Below are 18,658 nucleotides of genomic sequence, written 5' to 3' on the forward strand. Positions count from 1 at the left end.
TCAACAAACACTCCTTAAGTTACTAAAGTGGCATAGAGGGGGTTTGTAAACAGCTTTAGGGCCCTATCATTGTGCAGGGAACGTGGTGCCCTCCAGGGAAGAGAAGAGGGAGAGGCACTGCCTAGAGATGGCGTCAGGCTGCAGGGCTTCTTGAATAATTCACCATCATAACAACCCAGCCTCAGAAAGGGTTGGGCCGCGGCCAGGACGACAAAATGAGGTAGGAGTCGGTAGACACTGGGATTCCCAGGGGGCAGCTTCTGGGTACTGGATGTTCCCTATCCTGAGGCTCCCTAAGGAGGAAACGCAGGCATCCTGCTCAGCGGCCGTAGGCTGGACCCATTGTGGACATTCAATCTCTCCACCCCCACCCACCACGCATTATGGGTGTGCTGGCGGGAAAACTTCGAGGCGCATGCGTAGTGCTCGCCTCCCGCGCCCTCCTTCCCTCAGTTTAGCGCCCCATCTGAGCTATGACTGGTCAAAGAGAGCTGTCCGTCCCCAGAAGGACCAATAAGTTGTGCTAAAGGGCCCTGAGTCCCGCCTCCTGACGAGTAGCGACCTCCCTTCCCGAGTGAGGGCCCGCCCCCGTCCCGCCGCGGGCCCGGATTGCTTTTCCTGCGGCTGCGCGGCCTGGGGCTGGAGCGGCGTTCCGGCGCAGGCTCAGCTGGGCCACCTTTCCGGGCCCGCCCACTCTCCTTTGCAGGCTGCAGTGGGATTCCCTTTACCTCCGGTTGGGGCTGCTGTTTCGCTTCGACGAAGGTAGGCGTAATGGATATTGCGCCCTTGGGATCTCAACTCTCCCCTCCCTGAGTTTGCACCTAACCTTTTTTCATCATCGTTGTTTTTAATTGTACGGATGTTTGCAGTCTACTAATGAAGAGGTGATAAAATCTTCAAGTACTTTTTCTATTCACTTGCTTTTTGAGGGTTGGAGTGGAAAGAAGGTTATATAATTCATGCATTTTTCAGTCATTCCACAAACCTTCACTGAGTACAGGAAGAGCCGCAGGCGTGTGCTACACACTGGGGATGCGGTGAAAGTCCGGGACAGACTGGTCCCTAACCTACCCGGCTTAGGCACTGACAGATCAGCAGGCGGACGAATTAGCAGGCCACTGTCTTTTACGAGCTGGGCGCTATAACTGACATTAAGCCATTTGTACAATTAGTTACAGCAGTGGTGGCCAGCGCGGTGGCTCACGCCTGTAGTCCTAGCACTCTGGGAGGCCAAGGCGGGAGGATCCCTTGAGCTCAGAAGTTTGAAACCAGCCTGAGCAAGAATGAGACCCAGTCTCTACTAAAAATGTAGAAATTAGCCGGCCGTGGTGGTGCGCGCCTGTCGTCCCAGCTACTCAGGAGGCTGAGGCAGAAGGATCACTTGAGCCCAGGAGGTTGAGGTTGCTGTGAACTAGGCTATCGCCACGGCACTCTTGCCCGGGCAACAGAGCGAGACTCTGTCTCAAAAATAAATACATAAATAAATAAATAATAACAGGAGGCCATTGTTTTGGGCTAAGCTCCTGCACTAGGCCCCTACAGACCTGACTAAAAATCAAAATGGAATCACTCATGTTGAGGTTCCAGGTCACCAAAACTGAGTTGTTATCTGACTTTCTCAGAGATAAGCAAAGAAAGATAAAAGCCTAATTTCTGAAAATGACCAGTTTTATTCTTTAATTGGCATGACAAGGAAGTTCCTTCTGCCTTTAATCCTTACAACAAAAAGTAACCTTAAGTAACCTGATGTTAATCAGTTATTTCTCTCTTGTTTCCCTGTTCTTACCTTACAGGGAAAGTAACTTTGAAATGACCAATCCACTTTTTATTCTTTGTTTCTGCTTTTTTTTTTTTTTTTTTTAGCCCTTTTATGTTCTATAAAACCAGCCTCCTCTGTTGGACTCATTAAAACATCTACTCTATTTTATAGAATGAAGTGTTGCCCATTTCTAGAATTGCAGATAAAGACAATTAAGGTCTTTAAATCTGTTGTAATTTTGTCTTGTAAGTAAAGCATTTTAGGAGAGAGAGTGGTAGCTTCAGAATTTGTGTTTCAGTTAGATCATTCTGTTCTTCTTGGAGAATGGATTGGAGGAGAAAAGTGGAAGTTAGGAGACCAAAAGAGTGTTGTTTCAATTGTCCAGGAGAGAAATAATGGGGAAGGCATGGGGAGAGGGCAGAATGAAGGCAGAGTCCCAGGTTCTAGGAAGAAGGGGTTCCATTCATGGGGAGAGAACAGAGGAGGAAGAATGGGTTTGGCTGGGGAAGATCTCATGATGATCATACCTAGGTGTCTGAGATGCCCAGAGGGCAGGTCTGAAGGGCAGATTCATGTACACAGAGTTAATCCCAGGAGAAAGACTGGAGTTTTTTCTTTTTTAAAGGGGAGCAAGTGAGGAGTGGGGTTCAATTTCTTTCTTTCTTTCTTTTTTTTTTTTTTTTTTTGAGACAGAGTCTCACTCTGTCACCCTGGGTAGAGTGCAGTGGTGTCATCGTAGCTCACTGCAGCCTCAAACTCCTGGGCTCAAGAGATCCTCCAACAAACATTAAACACCTATTCTGTGCTCGCCTCTGAGTGAAGAACTCTGAGGTTTCAAATAAATAGGAAGCATGAAATTTGCTTTACAACTGTTTACAACCTCTAAGGAAGACTAAAAATACATTCTGAAACATGTGGGAAGCTGTATAACATGATGACTCCGAGTTGCTTGGGATTTACAATAGGACAGATATGAATTTAGGCTTGGCTCTGCCACTTCTTTAACTACTCTAAGTCTCAGTTTTCTCTCCTGTAACATGGAGTTGTCAGGCTAATGCATGTAATAAGCACTCATGCAAGACTGGCTGTTGTTATCTTGAGAAAAATTAGAAGACAGCATGTGAAGTACAGGTCCCTTTAGTTTTCACTAGGCTGTACAATGCTATGGTTATTGCTTACGAGTTAGTTAATCAGATGAATCCAAGAGTAAAGCCACACCCTAGTAGGTAAGGGGCATCACCTGAGACTGAAGTCATTTTTTTTTTTTTTTTTTTTTTTTTGAGATGGAGTCTTGCTCTGTTGTCCCGGCAAGAGTGCTGTGGCGTCAGCCTAGTTCACAGCAACCTCAAACTCCTGGGCTCAAGTGATCCTCCTGCCTCTGCCTCCTGAGTAGCTGGGACTACAGGCATGTGCCACCACACCTGGCTAATTTTTTCTATTTTTAGTAGAGACTGGGTCTCACTCTTGCTCAGGCTGGTCTCGAACTCCTGACCTCAAGCGATCCTCCCGCCTCAGCCTCCCAGAGTGCTAGGATTACAAGGGGTGAGCCACCACACCCAGCCTGAAGTCATTTTTGATGTCAGTAATCAGGGAGAGTGGTATATCCTCAGATCAGAAACCAGAGCCGAAAGGACAGGTTCTAGGTTGACTGGTGAAGTTTTTCATTGATTGATCCATCTAGTATTTTTTGAGCACCTACTCTCTGCTGTGCATGGAATGAGAAAGTGTCTCTCTTTGACTTGATTGATCATGGAGGTAAGAGTGGGACTGGGAGGGGGCACCATCCTTTGGGAGTTGGTCTAGGACCTAAAGAGCCAGGAGCTTGTGCTACCTGCCAGTTTCCAGAGCTAGAATTTGCTGTTTGAGCCAGGCTTGCAGCCTGGGACAGGTCTGGCTGGGGTGGGATCAGAATGTCTGTGCTGGGTCAAACTATTTTTGTACTTCTGCTTTTAACTTATATTTATTTCCCAGTTGCTGTCCCTTGGTATTTATTTAGAAGTGCTGTAAAAAGAGGACAGAGGAACGTGATTGGGGCCACCTAGTACGCCCCTAGTGGCCACTGCAGGGAAACCTAGGTGTTTAAGTGAGGCACCTAGGGTAGTGGTTCTTGGTGGCTCCCTAGGGAGCATTTTGGCAATTTATGGGGCATCTTTAATTGAGATAATGATTAAGAGGCACTGAGAATTTTTTTTTTTTTTTTTTGAGACAGAGTCTCGCTCTGTTGCCTGGGCTAGCGTGCCGTGGTGTCAGCCTAGCTCACAGCAACCTCAAACTCTTGGGCTCAAGTGATCCTTCTGCCTCAGCCTCCCGAGTAGCTGGGACTACAGGCATGTGCCACCAGGCCCGGCTAATTTTTTCTATATAGATTTTTAGCTGTCCAAATCATTTCTTTCTATTTTTAGTAGAGACGGGGGTCTCACTCTTGCTCAGGCTGGTCTGGAACTCCTGACCTGGAGCGATCCTCTCACCTCGGCCTCCCAGAGTGCTAGGATTACAGGCGTGAGCCACCATGCCTGGCCCAAGGCACTGAGAATTTAGTGGATGGAGTCCAGGAAAGGTAGACATTCCATAATGTGCAGGACATTCCTACACAAGGAATTGTCCTTCATTTCACTTGGCTTTAGAATGTTCTGCTCAATAACATATACAAATATAAAATCAAATCTAAATCAGCAGGTGTGTGCCATGATTAGCACCTGTGACTATCTACTGCACTCCTGCCTGGGCAACATAGTGAGACCCTGTCTCTAAAAAAAAAATTTTAATTTTAAAAAAGCCCAATTGTTTAGGAGAAGGAATCTTTTTTTTATTTTTTGAGACAGGGTCTTACTCTGTTGCCCAGCCCAGAGTGCAGCGGTGTCATCATAGCTCACTCTAGCCTCCAACTCCTGTGCTCAAGCGATCCTCCTGCCTCAGCCTCCTGAGTAGCTAGGAATACAGGCCCGCACCAAAATGCCTGACTAATTTTTTAATTTCTTGTAGAGATGGAGTCTTGCTATGTTGCCCAGGCTGGTCTTGAACTCGTGGGCTCAAGTGATTCTCGCACCTCGGCTTCTTAAAGTGTTAGGATTACAGGCATGAACAAACACACCCAGCCATTTTTTTCTTTCTTTTCTTTTTTTCTTTTTCTTTCACATGAGACAGGTCAATGTGCCGACTAGTAACAAGGTTTGAGGGAGGCACATCTCACACATGAGCATGAAAACCCAATCATCACACTTATGAACCAAAAAAGTATGTCTTTTTTTCTTTATAGTCGTCCTAGCGCATGTAAAGTGGTATCTCATTGTGTTTTTTTTATTTCTATTTCCCTAATGACTGATGTTGTTGAGCATCTTTTCATATGCTTATTGGCCATTTGCATTTATCTTTGGAGAAATGCCTACTCAAATAATTTGCTAATTTTTAATATCAGGCTATCTTTTTATTGAGTTGTAAGATTTTTTAAATATATTTTGGATACTATACCCTTATCAAAGATATGATTTGCAATTATTTTCTCCCTTTCTGTGGGTTGTTTTTTAATTCCTTGATGGTGTCTTTTGCAGCACATACATTTTTTTTTCTTTTTTTTTTTTTTTGAGACAAGAGTCTCACTCTGTCGCCCGGGCTAGAGTACCGTGGTGTCAGCCTAGCTCACAGCAACCTCAAACTCCTAGGCTCAAGCGATCCTCCTGCCTCAGCCTCCCGAGTAGCTGGGACTACAGGCATGCACCACCATGCCCGGCTAATATTTTCTACATATGTTTTTAGCTGTCCACATAATTTCTTTCCATTTTTAGTAGAAACGGGGTCTGGCTCGAACTCCTGAGCTCAAAGGATCCACCCGCCTTGGGCTCCCAGAGTGCTAGGATTACAGGCGTGAGCCACCGCGCCTGGCCACATTTTTCATTTTGGTGAAGTCCAATTTATATTTTTTTCTTCTGTCACTTGTATTTTGTTTCTTTTCATTTTTTTTCTTTTTTTCTATTTTTTTAATTTTTTTTTTATTATCTTTGCTTTCCTTAGTTGGACCATGTTTTGGAATCATATATAAGAAACTGTTAAATAATGACTTATACTAAAGTTTCACATCACCAAAACCAAAACTGAGTTGTTAGCTGGCCTTTTGAGAAATCAGGAGTGAGAAATAACAGTCTCATTTCCCAAACAGGCCAGTTTTATTCTTCAATTGGCATGATTATGAAGTTTACTCTGTTTTATTTTTTATTTAGTTATTCTTTTTTTCTTTTCTTAAACCACATTTCCTTGAAATTTACTCTGTTTTAATCCTTACAACAAAGAGTAACCTGAAATTAACCAATTAGTTATCTTTCTATTGTTCTGTCTCCTGTCCTGGCCTTACAAGGAAGTAACTTTAAAATGACCAAAGACTTGGGGGGCAGGGAGAAAAATAAATAAATAAATAAATAAAATGACCAAAGACCAATCAGCTTTTTGTTCTTTGTTTCTGCTTTTTTCAGCCCTTTTTCTGTATAAAACCAACCTCCTCTGCTGGACTCATTGGAATCATTTTATTTTATTTTATAGAATGAAATGTTGCCCAATTCTGGAATCACAATTAGAGCCAATTGAGATCTCTAAACTAAATTTGCTGTAATTTTGTCTTTGACACAATAAACATTAGTCTTTATTAAAAGTAACTTTACTTAGAAAATAAAATAGAAAATTCTCAAGGATAAATCACAGTGTGCAAGAAATTTAAAAGATAAGATGATACTCACCCTGGAAAAATTTTCCAAACTGAAGGATAAAAAGAAGAAATTCACAAACTGTTTCCCACAGAGGGAAGCAGGGAGAAGAGGGAGGCTTTAAACCCGACACAGCAGGCAGAGGCAAATGTAGAATGTGCTCAAGAAATATTTGCGGAATGAACGAACTAGAGGGAAGTAAGGTACTAGATATCACCTGCCCTCCCTAGGACAAGTCCAGTGCAACATTTCCTGGAAAAACAGGAAGTCTGCAAGGTGTGGATACTGACATGGTGAAGCAAGCAGTTCAATTCAATTCAACAATTTGGCACCTACCCCTGTGCCAGGCTGTTACAAGGAAATGAAGCTACCTAGAATGAGTAAGACATTCCTTCAAGGAACTCCATAAACACAGACCTAACTTGTTGCAATATTTGGTGCCAAGCACTGTATTAGACACACGTTATAGCACTGAAACCTCACAGTAATTCTGAGGTAGGAGTTATCACTCCCTTTTTATAGATAAGACACAGAGGCTTAGTGTTATTAAGAAATTTACTGAAGGTCAAACAGCTAGTAAATGGTAGAGTCAGAATTTGAACCTTGCTGTCTCACTAAGAGTATACTTACATACTGTAGGAACGTAGACAAAGAAATGATCAGTTTCACCAGGGGTGTATCTGGATCTTTCTGAGATAATTTAAAGAACAGAAAAGACAGTTCCCCAGCAGCAACTGGGCCACTGCAGGGGCATTACTGCTCGGCTCACTGCAGTAATGCCCCTGTGAGGGTGTGGTGCACAGGTGAGGAAGTAGGCTCAGAGAGCTGGAGTTGGTCGGGTCGTGACTATGTGTGTCACTTCCACTAAATCTCCTTTGATGTGCTTCATGAGGCAACGTCATGGACAACTAACTTCTCAAGAGGACGTAACTTTGTACAACACTTTGCAAACCTCCCTGTCTAGTTATTAATATCACAATCTGTATCTGATGATGAAACAAGGGAGGCCACAGAAGAGCAATGCTGACCACTCTCCTCTTCAGTCACGCCATCCCACTGTGCAGGTCCCACCTCCCTGCACTTCACTGAGTATTTAGTAATAACCCCCACCTTCTCCAGGAAGCTTCCTTGATAATTCCCCACCCACAAAGCGTCCCTCCTTGTCTGGAGGAGCGCCCCGTGTACACTTGTTACTGTTTCTGTCTTTATCCATAAATATCTGTGTAAGCATCTGATTCCCATGCCTCACGGGCCTCTGTAGGGCAAAGACTATCTTAAACATGTTGGTGGCCTCAGTATTTTGCACAGTGAACCTCTTTTTATTAGTATCACTTAGAAATTTTTCTCAAGAAAGCAGGGTGCCTGCTGTAGTTCCCATCCTCTGGTAATTAGGAGCCTCTACCTAATTCTCCACTCGAATCTCTATTCTAGTCTCTTCCTAAAGGTGTCATTACACATGCCTTTCAAAGTTTCATAGGGTGTATAATCTCCACCATCCGGAGGAAGCCAATTGCCCTTTAGAAATATGGACGCAATTGCCTCACTTCCTATATCATGTGATGCTCCCATAGTCATCACATGACCCGCACGTCATGCAGCCGGAATTAACCCTCAGGACTAACCTGATGTCTATAGCTACGGCAGGTATTTGCATCCTTGTTTTTATTTAGTGGGTCCTCTATGCCTCAGACACTCTGGAACCCCTGCAGTCTTCTCCTCATCTGGTGACCCTGAGATGATGAAGTTTTTGAGTCTTTTCAGAGAGGTAAATAGGCCAGGGGTCCTAATTGGCCTTGTCACACTGCTCCTGGAATCCTGGCCGTTCAGGCTCTGGAATTCAATTAATGTCAGACTGTCTTTGAGCAGGGCACAAATGGAGGGAGGGAGGGAGGGAAGGAGGAGTCGAGGTTGAAACAGTTGGGAAGAGGGGTGTAGAGGGTCCTGGTTTGGGGTGGGCAGAGCTGTCACCAGCAGAGGGGTTGCAGGGAATCTGTGCCCAGGTGTCTGTGGGCCTTGTCCCATCCCAAATAAAGGTGGGAGACAAGGCCATGGGCACCCATAGGTAGCCAAGCCCTGCCCAGGGAGAGTAGTTGAGGGGTGGAGAGGGGCTTGCTTTTCAGCTACTCCTCATTCTGTTCTCAGGAATGTCCCGAGCACCTGGGTAGGGTAGGCATCATGGCTGCCAGCCTCGCAGGATTGCTTCTACTTCAGGCGGTGTCCTGGGCATCAGGTGAGTGAATCAGGAGGGGGGAGGTGGCACTGAGGCTCCCTTCCACCTTGTAGTCGTTGTAGCCTTCTAGTACACTGGTGGTAGACTTTTAGTAGGTGCTCAACAAACCCTTTCATGTGGTTGAGACCAACCTTCAGTGTCCGGTGTCTCCCAGGCAGTGTGTCTGTTCTCCGAGTCCTAACTCAGCCCTCGCCTGTGCTATGCTCCATCTCTCCCAGGTGCCCGCCCCTGCATCCCTAAAAGCTTCGGCTACAGCTCCGTGGTCTGTGTCTGCAATGCCACATACTGTGACTCTCTTGACCCCCTGACATTTCCTGCCCCTGGCACCTTCAGCCGCTATGAGAGTACACGCAGTGGGCGTCGGATGGAACTGAGTAGGGGGACCATCAAGGCCAATCGCACGGGCACAGGTGACCACTCCGTCCCTCACCCCTGAGCCAGGCTGGGTCCTCCTGGAGCTAAATCATGCCAGTGATCACCATGGAGTTTCTCCCTTGTGCACTGACACTCTTTATTCTCTGCGGATGTTCTCAGGGCTCCTACTGACCCTGCAGCCAGAAGAGAAGTTCCAGAAAGTGAAGGGATTTGGAGGGGCCATGACAGATGCTGCTGCTCTCAACATCCTTGCCTTGTCACCTCCTGCCCAGAATTTGCTACTTAAGTCGTACTTCTCTGAAGAAGGTGAGGAGGGGGGACAAGATGACATAGTGCAATTGATACTTTTCATGGACCCTGACTTCCCCCATCTCTGACGTTTTGTTCCTCTCTTAATGCCCAGTAAAGTAAGACTGTCTTCTGCTAAGTGCCTGGGGGCTCTCGGGCTCAGAAGGGCTGTGTTTAACCCACGTGCTGACTTCCACAGGCCCCAAGCCAGGAGCTCAAGTTCCCTTTGGCCCTGACTCAGACACTGTTGAGAACTGGCAAGTGATAAGCCAAGTCCCATAGTCTATTGACTCGACTCCCATATCTTGGTCATCCTTTACTGTAGGACTTGAATATAACATCTTACGGGTACCCATGGCCAGCTGTGACTTCTCCATCCGCATCTACACTTATGCCGACACCCCTGATGACTTCCAGTTGCACAACTTCAGCCTCCCAGAGGAAGATACCAAGCTCAAGGTGGGCATTCTGGCTGCCTCAGGCCCTGATAGCATTGATGTCTGGGGCTTGAGAAGCTTCAGGCTGGGGCAGAAAGACAGAACCTGCCCCCTGTTGTCTGTTTCATCTTGGAGGTGGGAGGGTGGGGGCTAATGGCTGTACCTGATGCACTGGTTCGGCTAGTCTGTCTGTGTTCCAACTCTGGGTGTCTCTCTTTTCACTACCTTTGTCTCTAGATACCCCTGATTCATCGAGCTCTGAAGTTGTCGCAACGCCCCATCTCACTCATTGGCAGCCCCTGGACATCACCCACTTGGCTCAAGACCAATGGGAAAGTGAATGGGAAGGGGACACTCAAGGGTCAACCAGGGGATATTTATCACCAGACCTGGGCCAAGTACTTTGTCAAGTAAGAGATTAGCAAGGCCACAGGGTCTGGACCAGCCTCCCCTTTGGATATCCTGGTCTGCGTCCCACCCCTTGACCTGGTTCCACCTCCAGGTCTGTCTCTCCCCAGCTCACCTTTTTACCTCTGGGCCCTTCAGACGTGGGCCGGTCAGTTTCCCCCCTCCATCGGGCCTCCTATTCCCTAAGGTCTTGGTTTACTTTTTTGGCCTGATCATTCATGACCTTTCTCCTGCCAGATTCCTGGATGCCTATGCCGAGCATAAGTTACAGTTCTGGGCAGTGACAACGGAAAATGAGCCTTCTGCAGGGCTGATTAGTGGGTACCCCTTCCAATGCCTAGGCTTCACCCCTGAACATCAGAGAGACTTCATTGCCCGTGACCTGGGCCCTGCCCTCGCCAACAGTACTCACCACGACATCCGTGTACTCATGCTGGATGACCAACGTTTACTGCTGCCCCGCTGGGCACAGGTGGTAAGGCCCAGTGACCTCCAAATTCAGCGTCCAAATGATTGGCTTCCAAACTTAAAGTGTCTTCCCTGCCCCAACTAGTGATTCCTAGGGCACCACCCCGTCTGGACCTCCAAGGCCCCATGGATTCCCGTGGTAGATGCTTTAATCCATTCTAGTTGCATTCTTTCCACCACCTATTTCAGGACTCCCAGTTCCTCTTCCAGAACCCTCTGTGCAGGGCCTAGGGTCAGTGGCTCCCCTTCCCCAGTGGTCCCTCCCTTTGCAGGTGCTGGCAGACCCAGAGGCAGCTAAGTATGTTCATGGCATTGCTGTGCATTGGTACCTGGACTTTCTGGCTCCAGCAAAAGCCACCCTGGGGGAGACACACCGCCTGTTCCCCAACACCATGCTCTTTGCCTCAGAGGCCTGTGTGGGCTCCAAGTTCTGGGAGCAGAGTGTGCGTCTCGGCTCCTGGGCTCGAGGGATGCGGTACAGCCACAGCATCATCACGGTGAGCCACCCCGTCTCCCTTTGGCAAAGCAGACGACCTCAGACTCTTCCTAGTCTCACTAAAGGCTGACAGAAGGCCTTCCTTTCCAACTTTTCCCCAGCCTGCTTGCCCTTTGAGGCAATTTTGGGAAACTGTGATTCACTGTCTTGCTGTTCCTTCACAGACCTGCATGCCCCATCACCCTTTTTCTAAATGCTTGGGTCTCGGGCAGCTGCACCTGCCTCAGCTTTCCCACCTTCCCTTGAGATGCCGCCAACTTTATGATCCCCATCCTTGGTTACTAAAGAGACAGAATGCCCCGCTCACAAGGCTGAGACCCCCACAGCCACCTCCCTCATGCAGCCCTTAACTGTACTCTCTGAGGACCTCCACTGTTGAGCCTTTGTCTCTACCGTTGTCCCTAGAACCTCCTGTACCATGTCGTCGGCTGGACCGACTGGAACCTTGCCTTAAACCCTGAGGGAGGACCCAACTGGGTGCGCAACTTTGTTGATAGCCCCATCATTGTGGACATCACCAAGGACACGTTTTACAAACAGCCCATGTTCTACCACCTTGGCCACTTCAGGTGAGTGGAGGAGAGGTGCCCATTCAATACCAGGCCCATCATCTCCTGCGATGGACTTACATCACCCCATACCAGGATGGAGCAGGAATGTGTTTAGGGTGGAAAACTTGGGAGAGGCACACCCATCTTCTCTTGCGCCACGTAGGCAGGAAGTGACTAGGTGGCATCAGAGACATGGACAACCCCTGAATGCCTCATGCTGGGGCAGCAATGTGGGAAGGCAGGGCCAGTGCCCGGCAGCATGGCTCGAGGCCAGGAGACTCTGGGCAGAGCTTTGGCAGGAGTTATGGGGTAGGAGGATGGGTTACTCGTTAGATGAGGGTTTGATGGGAGATGTCCTGAGTGCCAGGAGGGCTGGGCCAGGGTCCCTGATGATGCCCATTCCCCACATTCAGCAAGTTCATTCCTGAGGGCTCCCAGAGAGTGGGGCTGGTTGCCAGTGAGAAGAACAACCTGGACACAGTGGCACTGATACATCCGGATGGCTCTGCAGCAGTTGTGGTCGTGTTGAACCGGTGAGGGCAACAGCAGGGACCAGGGCTGAGGACAGGGTGGTGGGCCTCGGCAGGATCACACTCTCAGCTTCTCCTCTCCCCTCTAGCTTCTCTAAGGATGTGCCTCTTACCATCAAGGATCCTGCTGTGGGCTTCCTGGAGACCATCTCACCTGGCTACTCCATTCACACCTACCTGTGGCGTCGCCACTGATGCAGACACTCAAGGAGACACCAGGGCTCCGCATGGACATTAAAGGGACAGAGCCAACTAAGATGCTATCTGTGGTTAAAGAGGGCACAGCAGGGCCAGGGGGAGCTTACAGTGATGTAAGCCCAGGGGCAGTGGTTTGGGTGACTCACTCTCCCCTTGAGTTGGTGCCAGGGGCTGGAGGCCCCTAGGGAAAGATCAGGAAGCCCCGGAGCCCCCCAGCCCCCATGCCTGTGTGAGCGTGTGCTGTGCTCGTTGCTTGTGGAAACTGGGCCGAAGCCCAGAGTGAGCTCATTGTCTGTACAAACACAAGATGGGGAGGAGCGGGGCTAAGGAAAGGAAGAGACTAGGAAAGCTGGACCCGAAACTGGGGCTGTTTGACTTTCCTGGAGATGCAGAACTGGGCCCCTGTAGAAGCCAAGAGCCCCTGGATAGGCTCAAGCACCCAGCTGGCTCCCATGGCACCAGCTAGGAAAAATGGCAGCCCCTTAAAGGAGAGAATATATGATTCCAGTCTGTGTGAGCAGCTTTATTCTGAGGGGTAGCACCCCATATCCGGCTGTACCAACAATGGGGAGGCACAGGGGCCTCTGGAATGCATGAGAGTAGAAAAAAATCAGTCCTGGAGCATGAAGGCAATTCATTCCTCTTCATCCTCCTCAGCCATGCCCAGGGCCTGGGTACCTGGTGCCCGGGCTGGCGTTGCCCGCTGGATAGAGACGATGCCACTGAGCAGGGCGTAGCCCACCATGGCTGCCAGCCCCGCCAGCACAGAGAGGATCTGGTTCCGGCGCCGGTATGGCTCCTCCTCAGTCTCTGGGCCTGCTGGTGTCTGGCGTGGGGGTGGCACCTCAGCTGAGGGACAAGGAAGGAAGGTGGGCAGGGGGCTGGTTCCTGGATCCCTGCCCACTCTCCCCAGGGCTGTCTGCACCCATCTGTGCCTTACCTCCATCCCAGGGGAAGTAGAGGCTGAGGATGTGGGTGCAGTAGGCACAGAGGTTGTGCAGCCCCCGCAGGTGGGCCTGCAGCTTCCCGCTGGGCAGCTTTGCCTGCAGCAGCAGGACCAAGTAGCTAAAGACAAAGGCGTCCAGGGAGGCAGGGCTGGGGCAGAGAGAGAAGGGTGGGATGGAGGAGGACAAGTGAGGCCGAGGGAGACAGCTAGAGCTGGAGGAATAGATAGCCTTGGGAGGTGGGCTCTGGGCAGCAGGGGGCCACCAAGGAAGGACAGGACACACAGTTCTGGACCTGGTATGGAGAGAGTTCCCAGGTGGCGCCAGCCTAGGCCTGAATGGGGCTCTATCCCAGGGCTGCATAAAGGGCACATTGAGTGTCCCACAGCCCTGCAGGCCCCTCCTGCGCCTGGCTGCCCTCCCACCCTACCCTCCTGTACCTCTGAGGAGACTCTGGCCCCACACACAGCCCCACTGTCACCAGAGCCAGTGTCTATCCCAAGGACCTCATGTACAGAGCCTGTGCCCACCCCAGCCCCAGCCCCAGCCCCAGCCCCAGCGGCTACATCTGAACCTGTGTCTTCTTCCAAGCTACCCACTCCCCCCCGGGAGTGAGACTCACGCATCGCCAAAGAAGAACTTCTGAGAGCCCAGGCGCTGAGAGAGAAGGGTCAGGCACTCCCGAGCCTCTCGGTACAGCTATAGGGAGGACACAGGTAGGCTTGCGGCTGCGGGAACAGTGCCACCTCCCCTCCTAGGCACTCCCATTCCTGGCCATCATCCTTGGGGCTCATCTCGTACAACAGCCCCCTGTCCCAGAGCTACCTCCTTCTCCAGCTCTTCTTCATCCTCAGGCCTGTGCTCCCCGCACAGCAGCTGCAGCCGTTCCATGTACTGTCGCTGCATACGGCCAGGCAGGAAGAAGTTGAGGGGAAAGGGCATAGCCTCTGCATACCACTTCCGGGTCACTTCCACATAGTTCTTGGTGTCTATCCAAAAAGTATGTATCTGGATTGGGTAGGTGGGAAGGAAGAGGCAGACTAAGCCAGTGCACCTGCCTGATTCAGGGTGGGCTTCCGACCCCCACACTGCTCTGAGCCTGTGTGTGGGTGTGTGTATGCCTGACTCTAGCCCCTGCTGGCCGTGAATGCTGGCAGGCCTGGCACACTCACCAGCACTGGGAGCAGCTTCTCCTCCAGTAGAGACATGAAGGCCAGGGTGTCTGCCCCTTGCCGGGCTGATAGATCATAATCAGCATTGTACTTCTGTGGAGGAAATATCCATGAGGTGGACACTGGGGGACTGCAGGGGCACTTTGCCAGGGAGGGAGGAATCTTGTCTGCTACCCCCATCGCTGGGCTCTGAGTGTAGTGGAGGTAGAGCAAGGAGCTTTTCCTGCTGAGGCCCCCTTGCCGGCCCAGCCAGTAGCCTGTTGCTGTTGGCAGAAAGCCTGGGCCTTGGAGCCCGTTGGCCGTCAAGGTCCTGTGCCCACTGGGGGGAGGAAGGAAGGCCCGGCCACAAACTAGGAGTAGCTCCCAGAGTTTCCACGGAAAGCTGGCAGCATGCCTGCTGACGGCAACTTTCTAACAGTAACTTTCTCGATCCAGACACCACAAAGCTAGCAGAATGGAGCTCAGATGCAGGTTGGGCCTCAGTCCATGCCTCAGGAACTAGGGGACGCCATCCTCACACTCCCTGGACCCAGTGAACCCATGCCCAGGGCCTCCCAGCTTGTTCCCTCAATGCCCAGCTCTTGGCTGTTTCTTCCAGTTCATTCCATGGCCCAGGCGCCACCACCACATACACATTCCACTTATACCCCCAGGTCTCAGTCTGCCCCACCTTCCCAGTCTCCAGTCTCTGCTCCTCAGCATCCCCCTCCACATCCTGAGTAAGCTTTGTCCTCAAATAACCTCTTGAGCATGGTCCTTGAATCTCTTGGAGCCTCATTTCTCCCCTGTGGAATGGGGGTAAAGATCTCTTTCTCTCAATGTGGCTGTTAGGAAATAATTTAGGAGAACAAGCTGGAAATTGGAAAACCTCTGTTCATACATAAAGAACCAGGATAGTGGCCCAGGGCCTGCCAGGAACTTTGGCTTTTATCTGGATCCCCTCTCTCCAGGCCTCTCAAGCCTATATTCATTCATTCCCCAGCTCCCTAACCTTTGGGAAAGTAGGAATAAGGAAGAGGATCCCATTTCTGACCATGTGTTCTCTCTTGGAACCAGACTGTGAATGCCAGAAGAACCCGTGGAAAGCTTGCTGGCTAAGTCTCTAGTTTTATAAATAAGGAGTACACAGCTCTGAGAGGTTAAATAGCTTGCCCAAGACTGTACAGTCAATGACAGAGTGAAGAGCACAGCCTAGGCCTCCCCACTCCTATTGTAATGCTCTTTCAACTTACCCAGCCTGGCTCTAAGCCTTGTCCATGCTGAGCCCCACACCCAGCCCTAGTCCCTGAAAACAGGGAAGTGGCCCTTAGAAGTCCCTCTCCAGTGCCACCCTTGAAGTCCTCATCAGAGCCAACTGCTGTCTTCACTCTCCTTTCTCTTCCATCTGTCATCAGCCTATGCCCCCTCTCCCTGCCCAGCAGATAGAAAGTACTATGCCTCTGGTTGTCCCCACAGTGCCCTAAGCTTAATCTCTGGCCTACTGCTTTACTGCAATACAGTGACATCCTGTGTGTCTTCCCCATCAGACTGTGTGCTCCTTATGTTCTGGGTCACCTGAGTCTAGCTTGGCATATGTCTGGTGCTCAATAAATACGTGTTGCACTGAACTGACTGAACTTCTCTCACTGGCAGCCCCCGTATCCAAGCCACTTACCTCTTTTCGAAGGTGGGTGATGATCTTGTGTGGTACCGAGATGACCTCTCCATGACTGGTCTGAAGGGCAGGCAGAGTTCCTGACATTGAGAGAGAAGTATGCTCACCAGACACTTAGCTGCTTATCCATACATATCTGCAACACATTCCCACCTCTCTCTTGCTCCTCCCTTTGTGCACACCCTTCTTCACCCCCAGGGATGCTGGGTACCTGAAGGGCTCCTCCAGGGGTTGGTGATCTTGTGCACTTTGAGTGGAGCACCAGTAAATCTGGCATAGGTCTGCAGGCAAGGAAGGCAGAAGGCAGAGGGGCAGGGCCATGGCCCCCACAGGGGAAATCAAGAAGAGAAATAATATTTATTGAATATCTTATGTGCCAGGCCCTACGCTTAGAACCTTAGTACCAAAAAAAGAGGTAGACATTACCATTCCTATTTTACATATGGACAATACAGGGATGAGAGATTATGGACATGGCCATAATTACACGTCAGCCAGGAAAATCCTTTCCTCTATCTCCTCTCCTGCCATCTACCTGGTGAACACCTATCCTTACAAGCTTTTCCTAACCTGTATCTTTGGAAGCACAGACCAGACCCTTCTTTGGCAGTCTCTGTGTCCTGTTCCTACTTATATCTTAAACCCGAACATTTTATTACATTTATTTGCTTATATGTCTGCCTTTCTGTTAACAACTTGAGGGGAGGGCCCAAGTCTTTTTCATCTTTGCAAGGTGATTTTTGGTATTTGGAAGAAGCTTAATGCATGCTTTTTAAATGAAGGAGTGAGTGAATGAATGAAGTGAACTAAGTCTGTCTGATTCCAAAACTTTCTACAGAGCCTGGCTATGGGCCGTTTGGTCCAACAAACAGGCTCAGTAAGTGCTGTTCAGGAGGAAAGGGGGCTGAGAAGGCAGAAATGCTAAGCCGGAGGAGATCTCTGAGATAGTACAGCCTAGTAAACCTCCGACTGAAAAACCAGCACCCAGAAAGGAGAAGGGATCGCCCAAGGTCACACAACTGGTAAATGGATGAATAAGGACTAGAACCCATCTCCTGAACCCTCGACCAGGCCTCTTTCCATTGCTGCACGAAGCCCAAGAAACTACGGCTTAGGGCACTGAGCCCATATCAGCTACGCACACTCTGATTGCCTCAGTTTCCCCCACTGCGCCCGTGCTGAGGACCCCTGGCAAAGTTCGCATGCTCGGCCAGTTCGGCCCCCTCCCCAGTCCTCCAAGGCGCAGCAGAAGGCGCCGGCGCCGTCCCTCACCAGCACAGCCAGGCTGTCCAAGTCCACTGACGGCAGCCCCCAGCCCCCTGACCAGCAGAACAGCTCCATGGGCGCCGCCATCTTGCCCGCCCTCTGTCCCGGAAGCACCTCCCGGTGCATTTCTGCCCTCCCCCTAAAGGACCCGCCCCCCACCCCCACCCCTCTGGTCTCTCCCGGCTGGGGGCCTGGGGAGGTCCCGGAGGAGGCGGGACTTCTCGCGTCCGGAGAGGCAGCCGGACGGCGGGGGGCGGGGCAGCGAGCTTCGGGGGAAGGCGGCAGCCGGCCCATCCAGAGGCGGCCCCCGCGGCGGAAGAGGGCTGCCGGCCAGGCGCGCCTCGGAGAGTCACGGCGCCTCGGCTGAGTGGAGCCCCGAACCCCCGAAGGCGCAGCGGGTCCAGGAGAGGGGCAGCTTGGGCTCCTGGGCTGGCTCTGGGGACTATTGCCAAACTGCACGTGGCGTGGACAGCTCCGGGGCCCTGGGGGCTCGGCCCCGATCGGGGACTGCGGGGGGGGTCCCCCGAGCTGCATGTTTTCCACAGCGCGTTATGTTTGGAGCGGGCCCTGCGCCGCCTGTCGCCATGGAAACAAAACAGGGGCGGTGGCGGCGGCAGGAGCCGAGGCCGGGCCTGGGCCTGGGTGGGGGGAGGGGAGGTGGGGCTCGCCGGCCGTTCCCTAGGTAACGGGAACTCGGGCGCCCCTCCGCTTCATCCGGGTCATGGCCGGTCCGCTAGTACCCGCAGTGCTCTACAGTCTGGTCCTTGGCTCCTGGCCTGTCCCCTGGTCTACTCTTGTCCCTGGTGTCCCTTTCCTTTCCTGATTTCTTCACTACGACCTCACTGACCACTGTTTTAGACTCTCCCTCCAGTTCCCATCGGACGCTTCCAGACTCGCAAGTTTTCCTAGGAATGAAGGAAAATGGAGGAACATGCACATGTTAGGGGGACCCTCACCCTAATAAAGAGCACTTGCTTCCGCCAGAGCAGCAAACGTCATGCCATGTGGGCATCCCTGGGCATTATAGCAATCTAGTTTTGGCCACTCCCTTGGCATCCTTTCCTGCCAGCTATGGAATAATGCCCCCTGTCTGGCACTAGCCCCTGCCAAGGGTTCCTGCCTTCCCCAGTTATGGCTTCCAGAAAACAGTAGCATTCGGTAGTGCTGTGTTGAGACCCCCAACAATGGGAT

General features: G+C 50.7%; 2 protein-coding genes and 1 non-coding gene across 4 annotated transcripts; 1 reads left to right on the plus strand and 2 right to left on the minus strand.

Annotated features, from left to right (window-relative positions):
- The first annotated feature begins 718 nt into the window (after window positions 1-718).
- Window positions 719-12,798, plus strand: GBA1 (glucosylceramidase beta 1). Its single transcript, XM_069480485.1, has 12 exons — window positions 719-762; window positions 8,121-8,215; window positions 8,593-8,680; window positions 8,899-9,090; window positions 9,215-9,361; window positions 9,669-9,802; window positions 10,018-10,190; window positions 10,426-10,663; window positions 10,929-11,153; window positions 11,558-11,721; window positions 12,117-12,236; window positions 12,323-12,798. Exons 2-12 carry the CDS (start codon window positions 8,186-8,188, stop codon window positions 12,426-12,428), a joined length of 1,617 nt encoding a protein of 538 aa, XP_069336586.1. The 5' UTR covers window positions 719-762; window positions 8,121-8,185; the 3' UTR covers window positions 12,429-12,798.
- On the minus strand, window positions 4,894-4,997 carry LOC138391213 (small nucleolar RNA U13). The gene has a single exon (XR_011234822.1). It is a non-coding gene; the product is annotated as a small nucleolar RNA U13 (small nucleolar RNA).
- Window positions 12,799-12,923: 125 nt separating the features above from the next.
- Window positions 12,924-18,111, minus strand: MTX1 (metaxin 1). 2 transcript variants are annotated; one of them, XM_069480486.1, is made up of 8 exons: window positions 17,474-18,111; window positions 16,413-16,482; window positions 16,202-16,281; window positions 14,548-14,640; window positions 14,201-14,383; window positions 13,998-14,074; window positions 13,372-13,526; window positions 12,930-13,280 (listed from the first exon to the last, which is right to left on the minus strand). In XM_069480486.1, exons 1-8 carry the CDS (start codon window positions 17,999-18,001, stop codon window positions 13,066-13,068), a joined length of 1,401 nt encoding a protein of 466 aa, XP_069336587.1. In that variant the 5' UTR covers window positions 18,002-18,111; the 3' UTR covers window positions 12,930-13,065. The 2 variants fall into 2 exon arrangements, with proteins under 2 accessions (XP_069336588.1, XP_069336587.1); XM_069480487.1 differs by lacking the exon at window positions 14,548-14,640 and having other exon boundaries at window positions 12,924-13,280; window positions 17,474-18,105.
- Window positions 18,112-18,658: the final 547 nt, after the last annotated feature.

Source organism: Eulemur rufifrons, chromosome 8 (genome assembly GCF_041146395.1).
Source record: "Eulemur rufifrons isolate Redbay chromosome 8, OSU_ERuf_1, whole genome shotgun sequence".
NCBI lineage: Eukaryota > Metazoa > Chordata > Mammalia > Primates > Lemuridae > Eulemur > Eulemur rufifrons.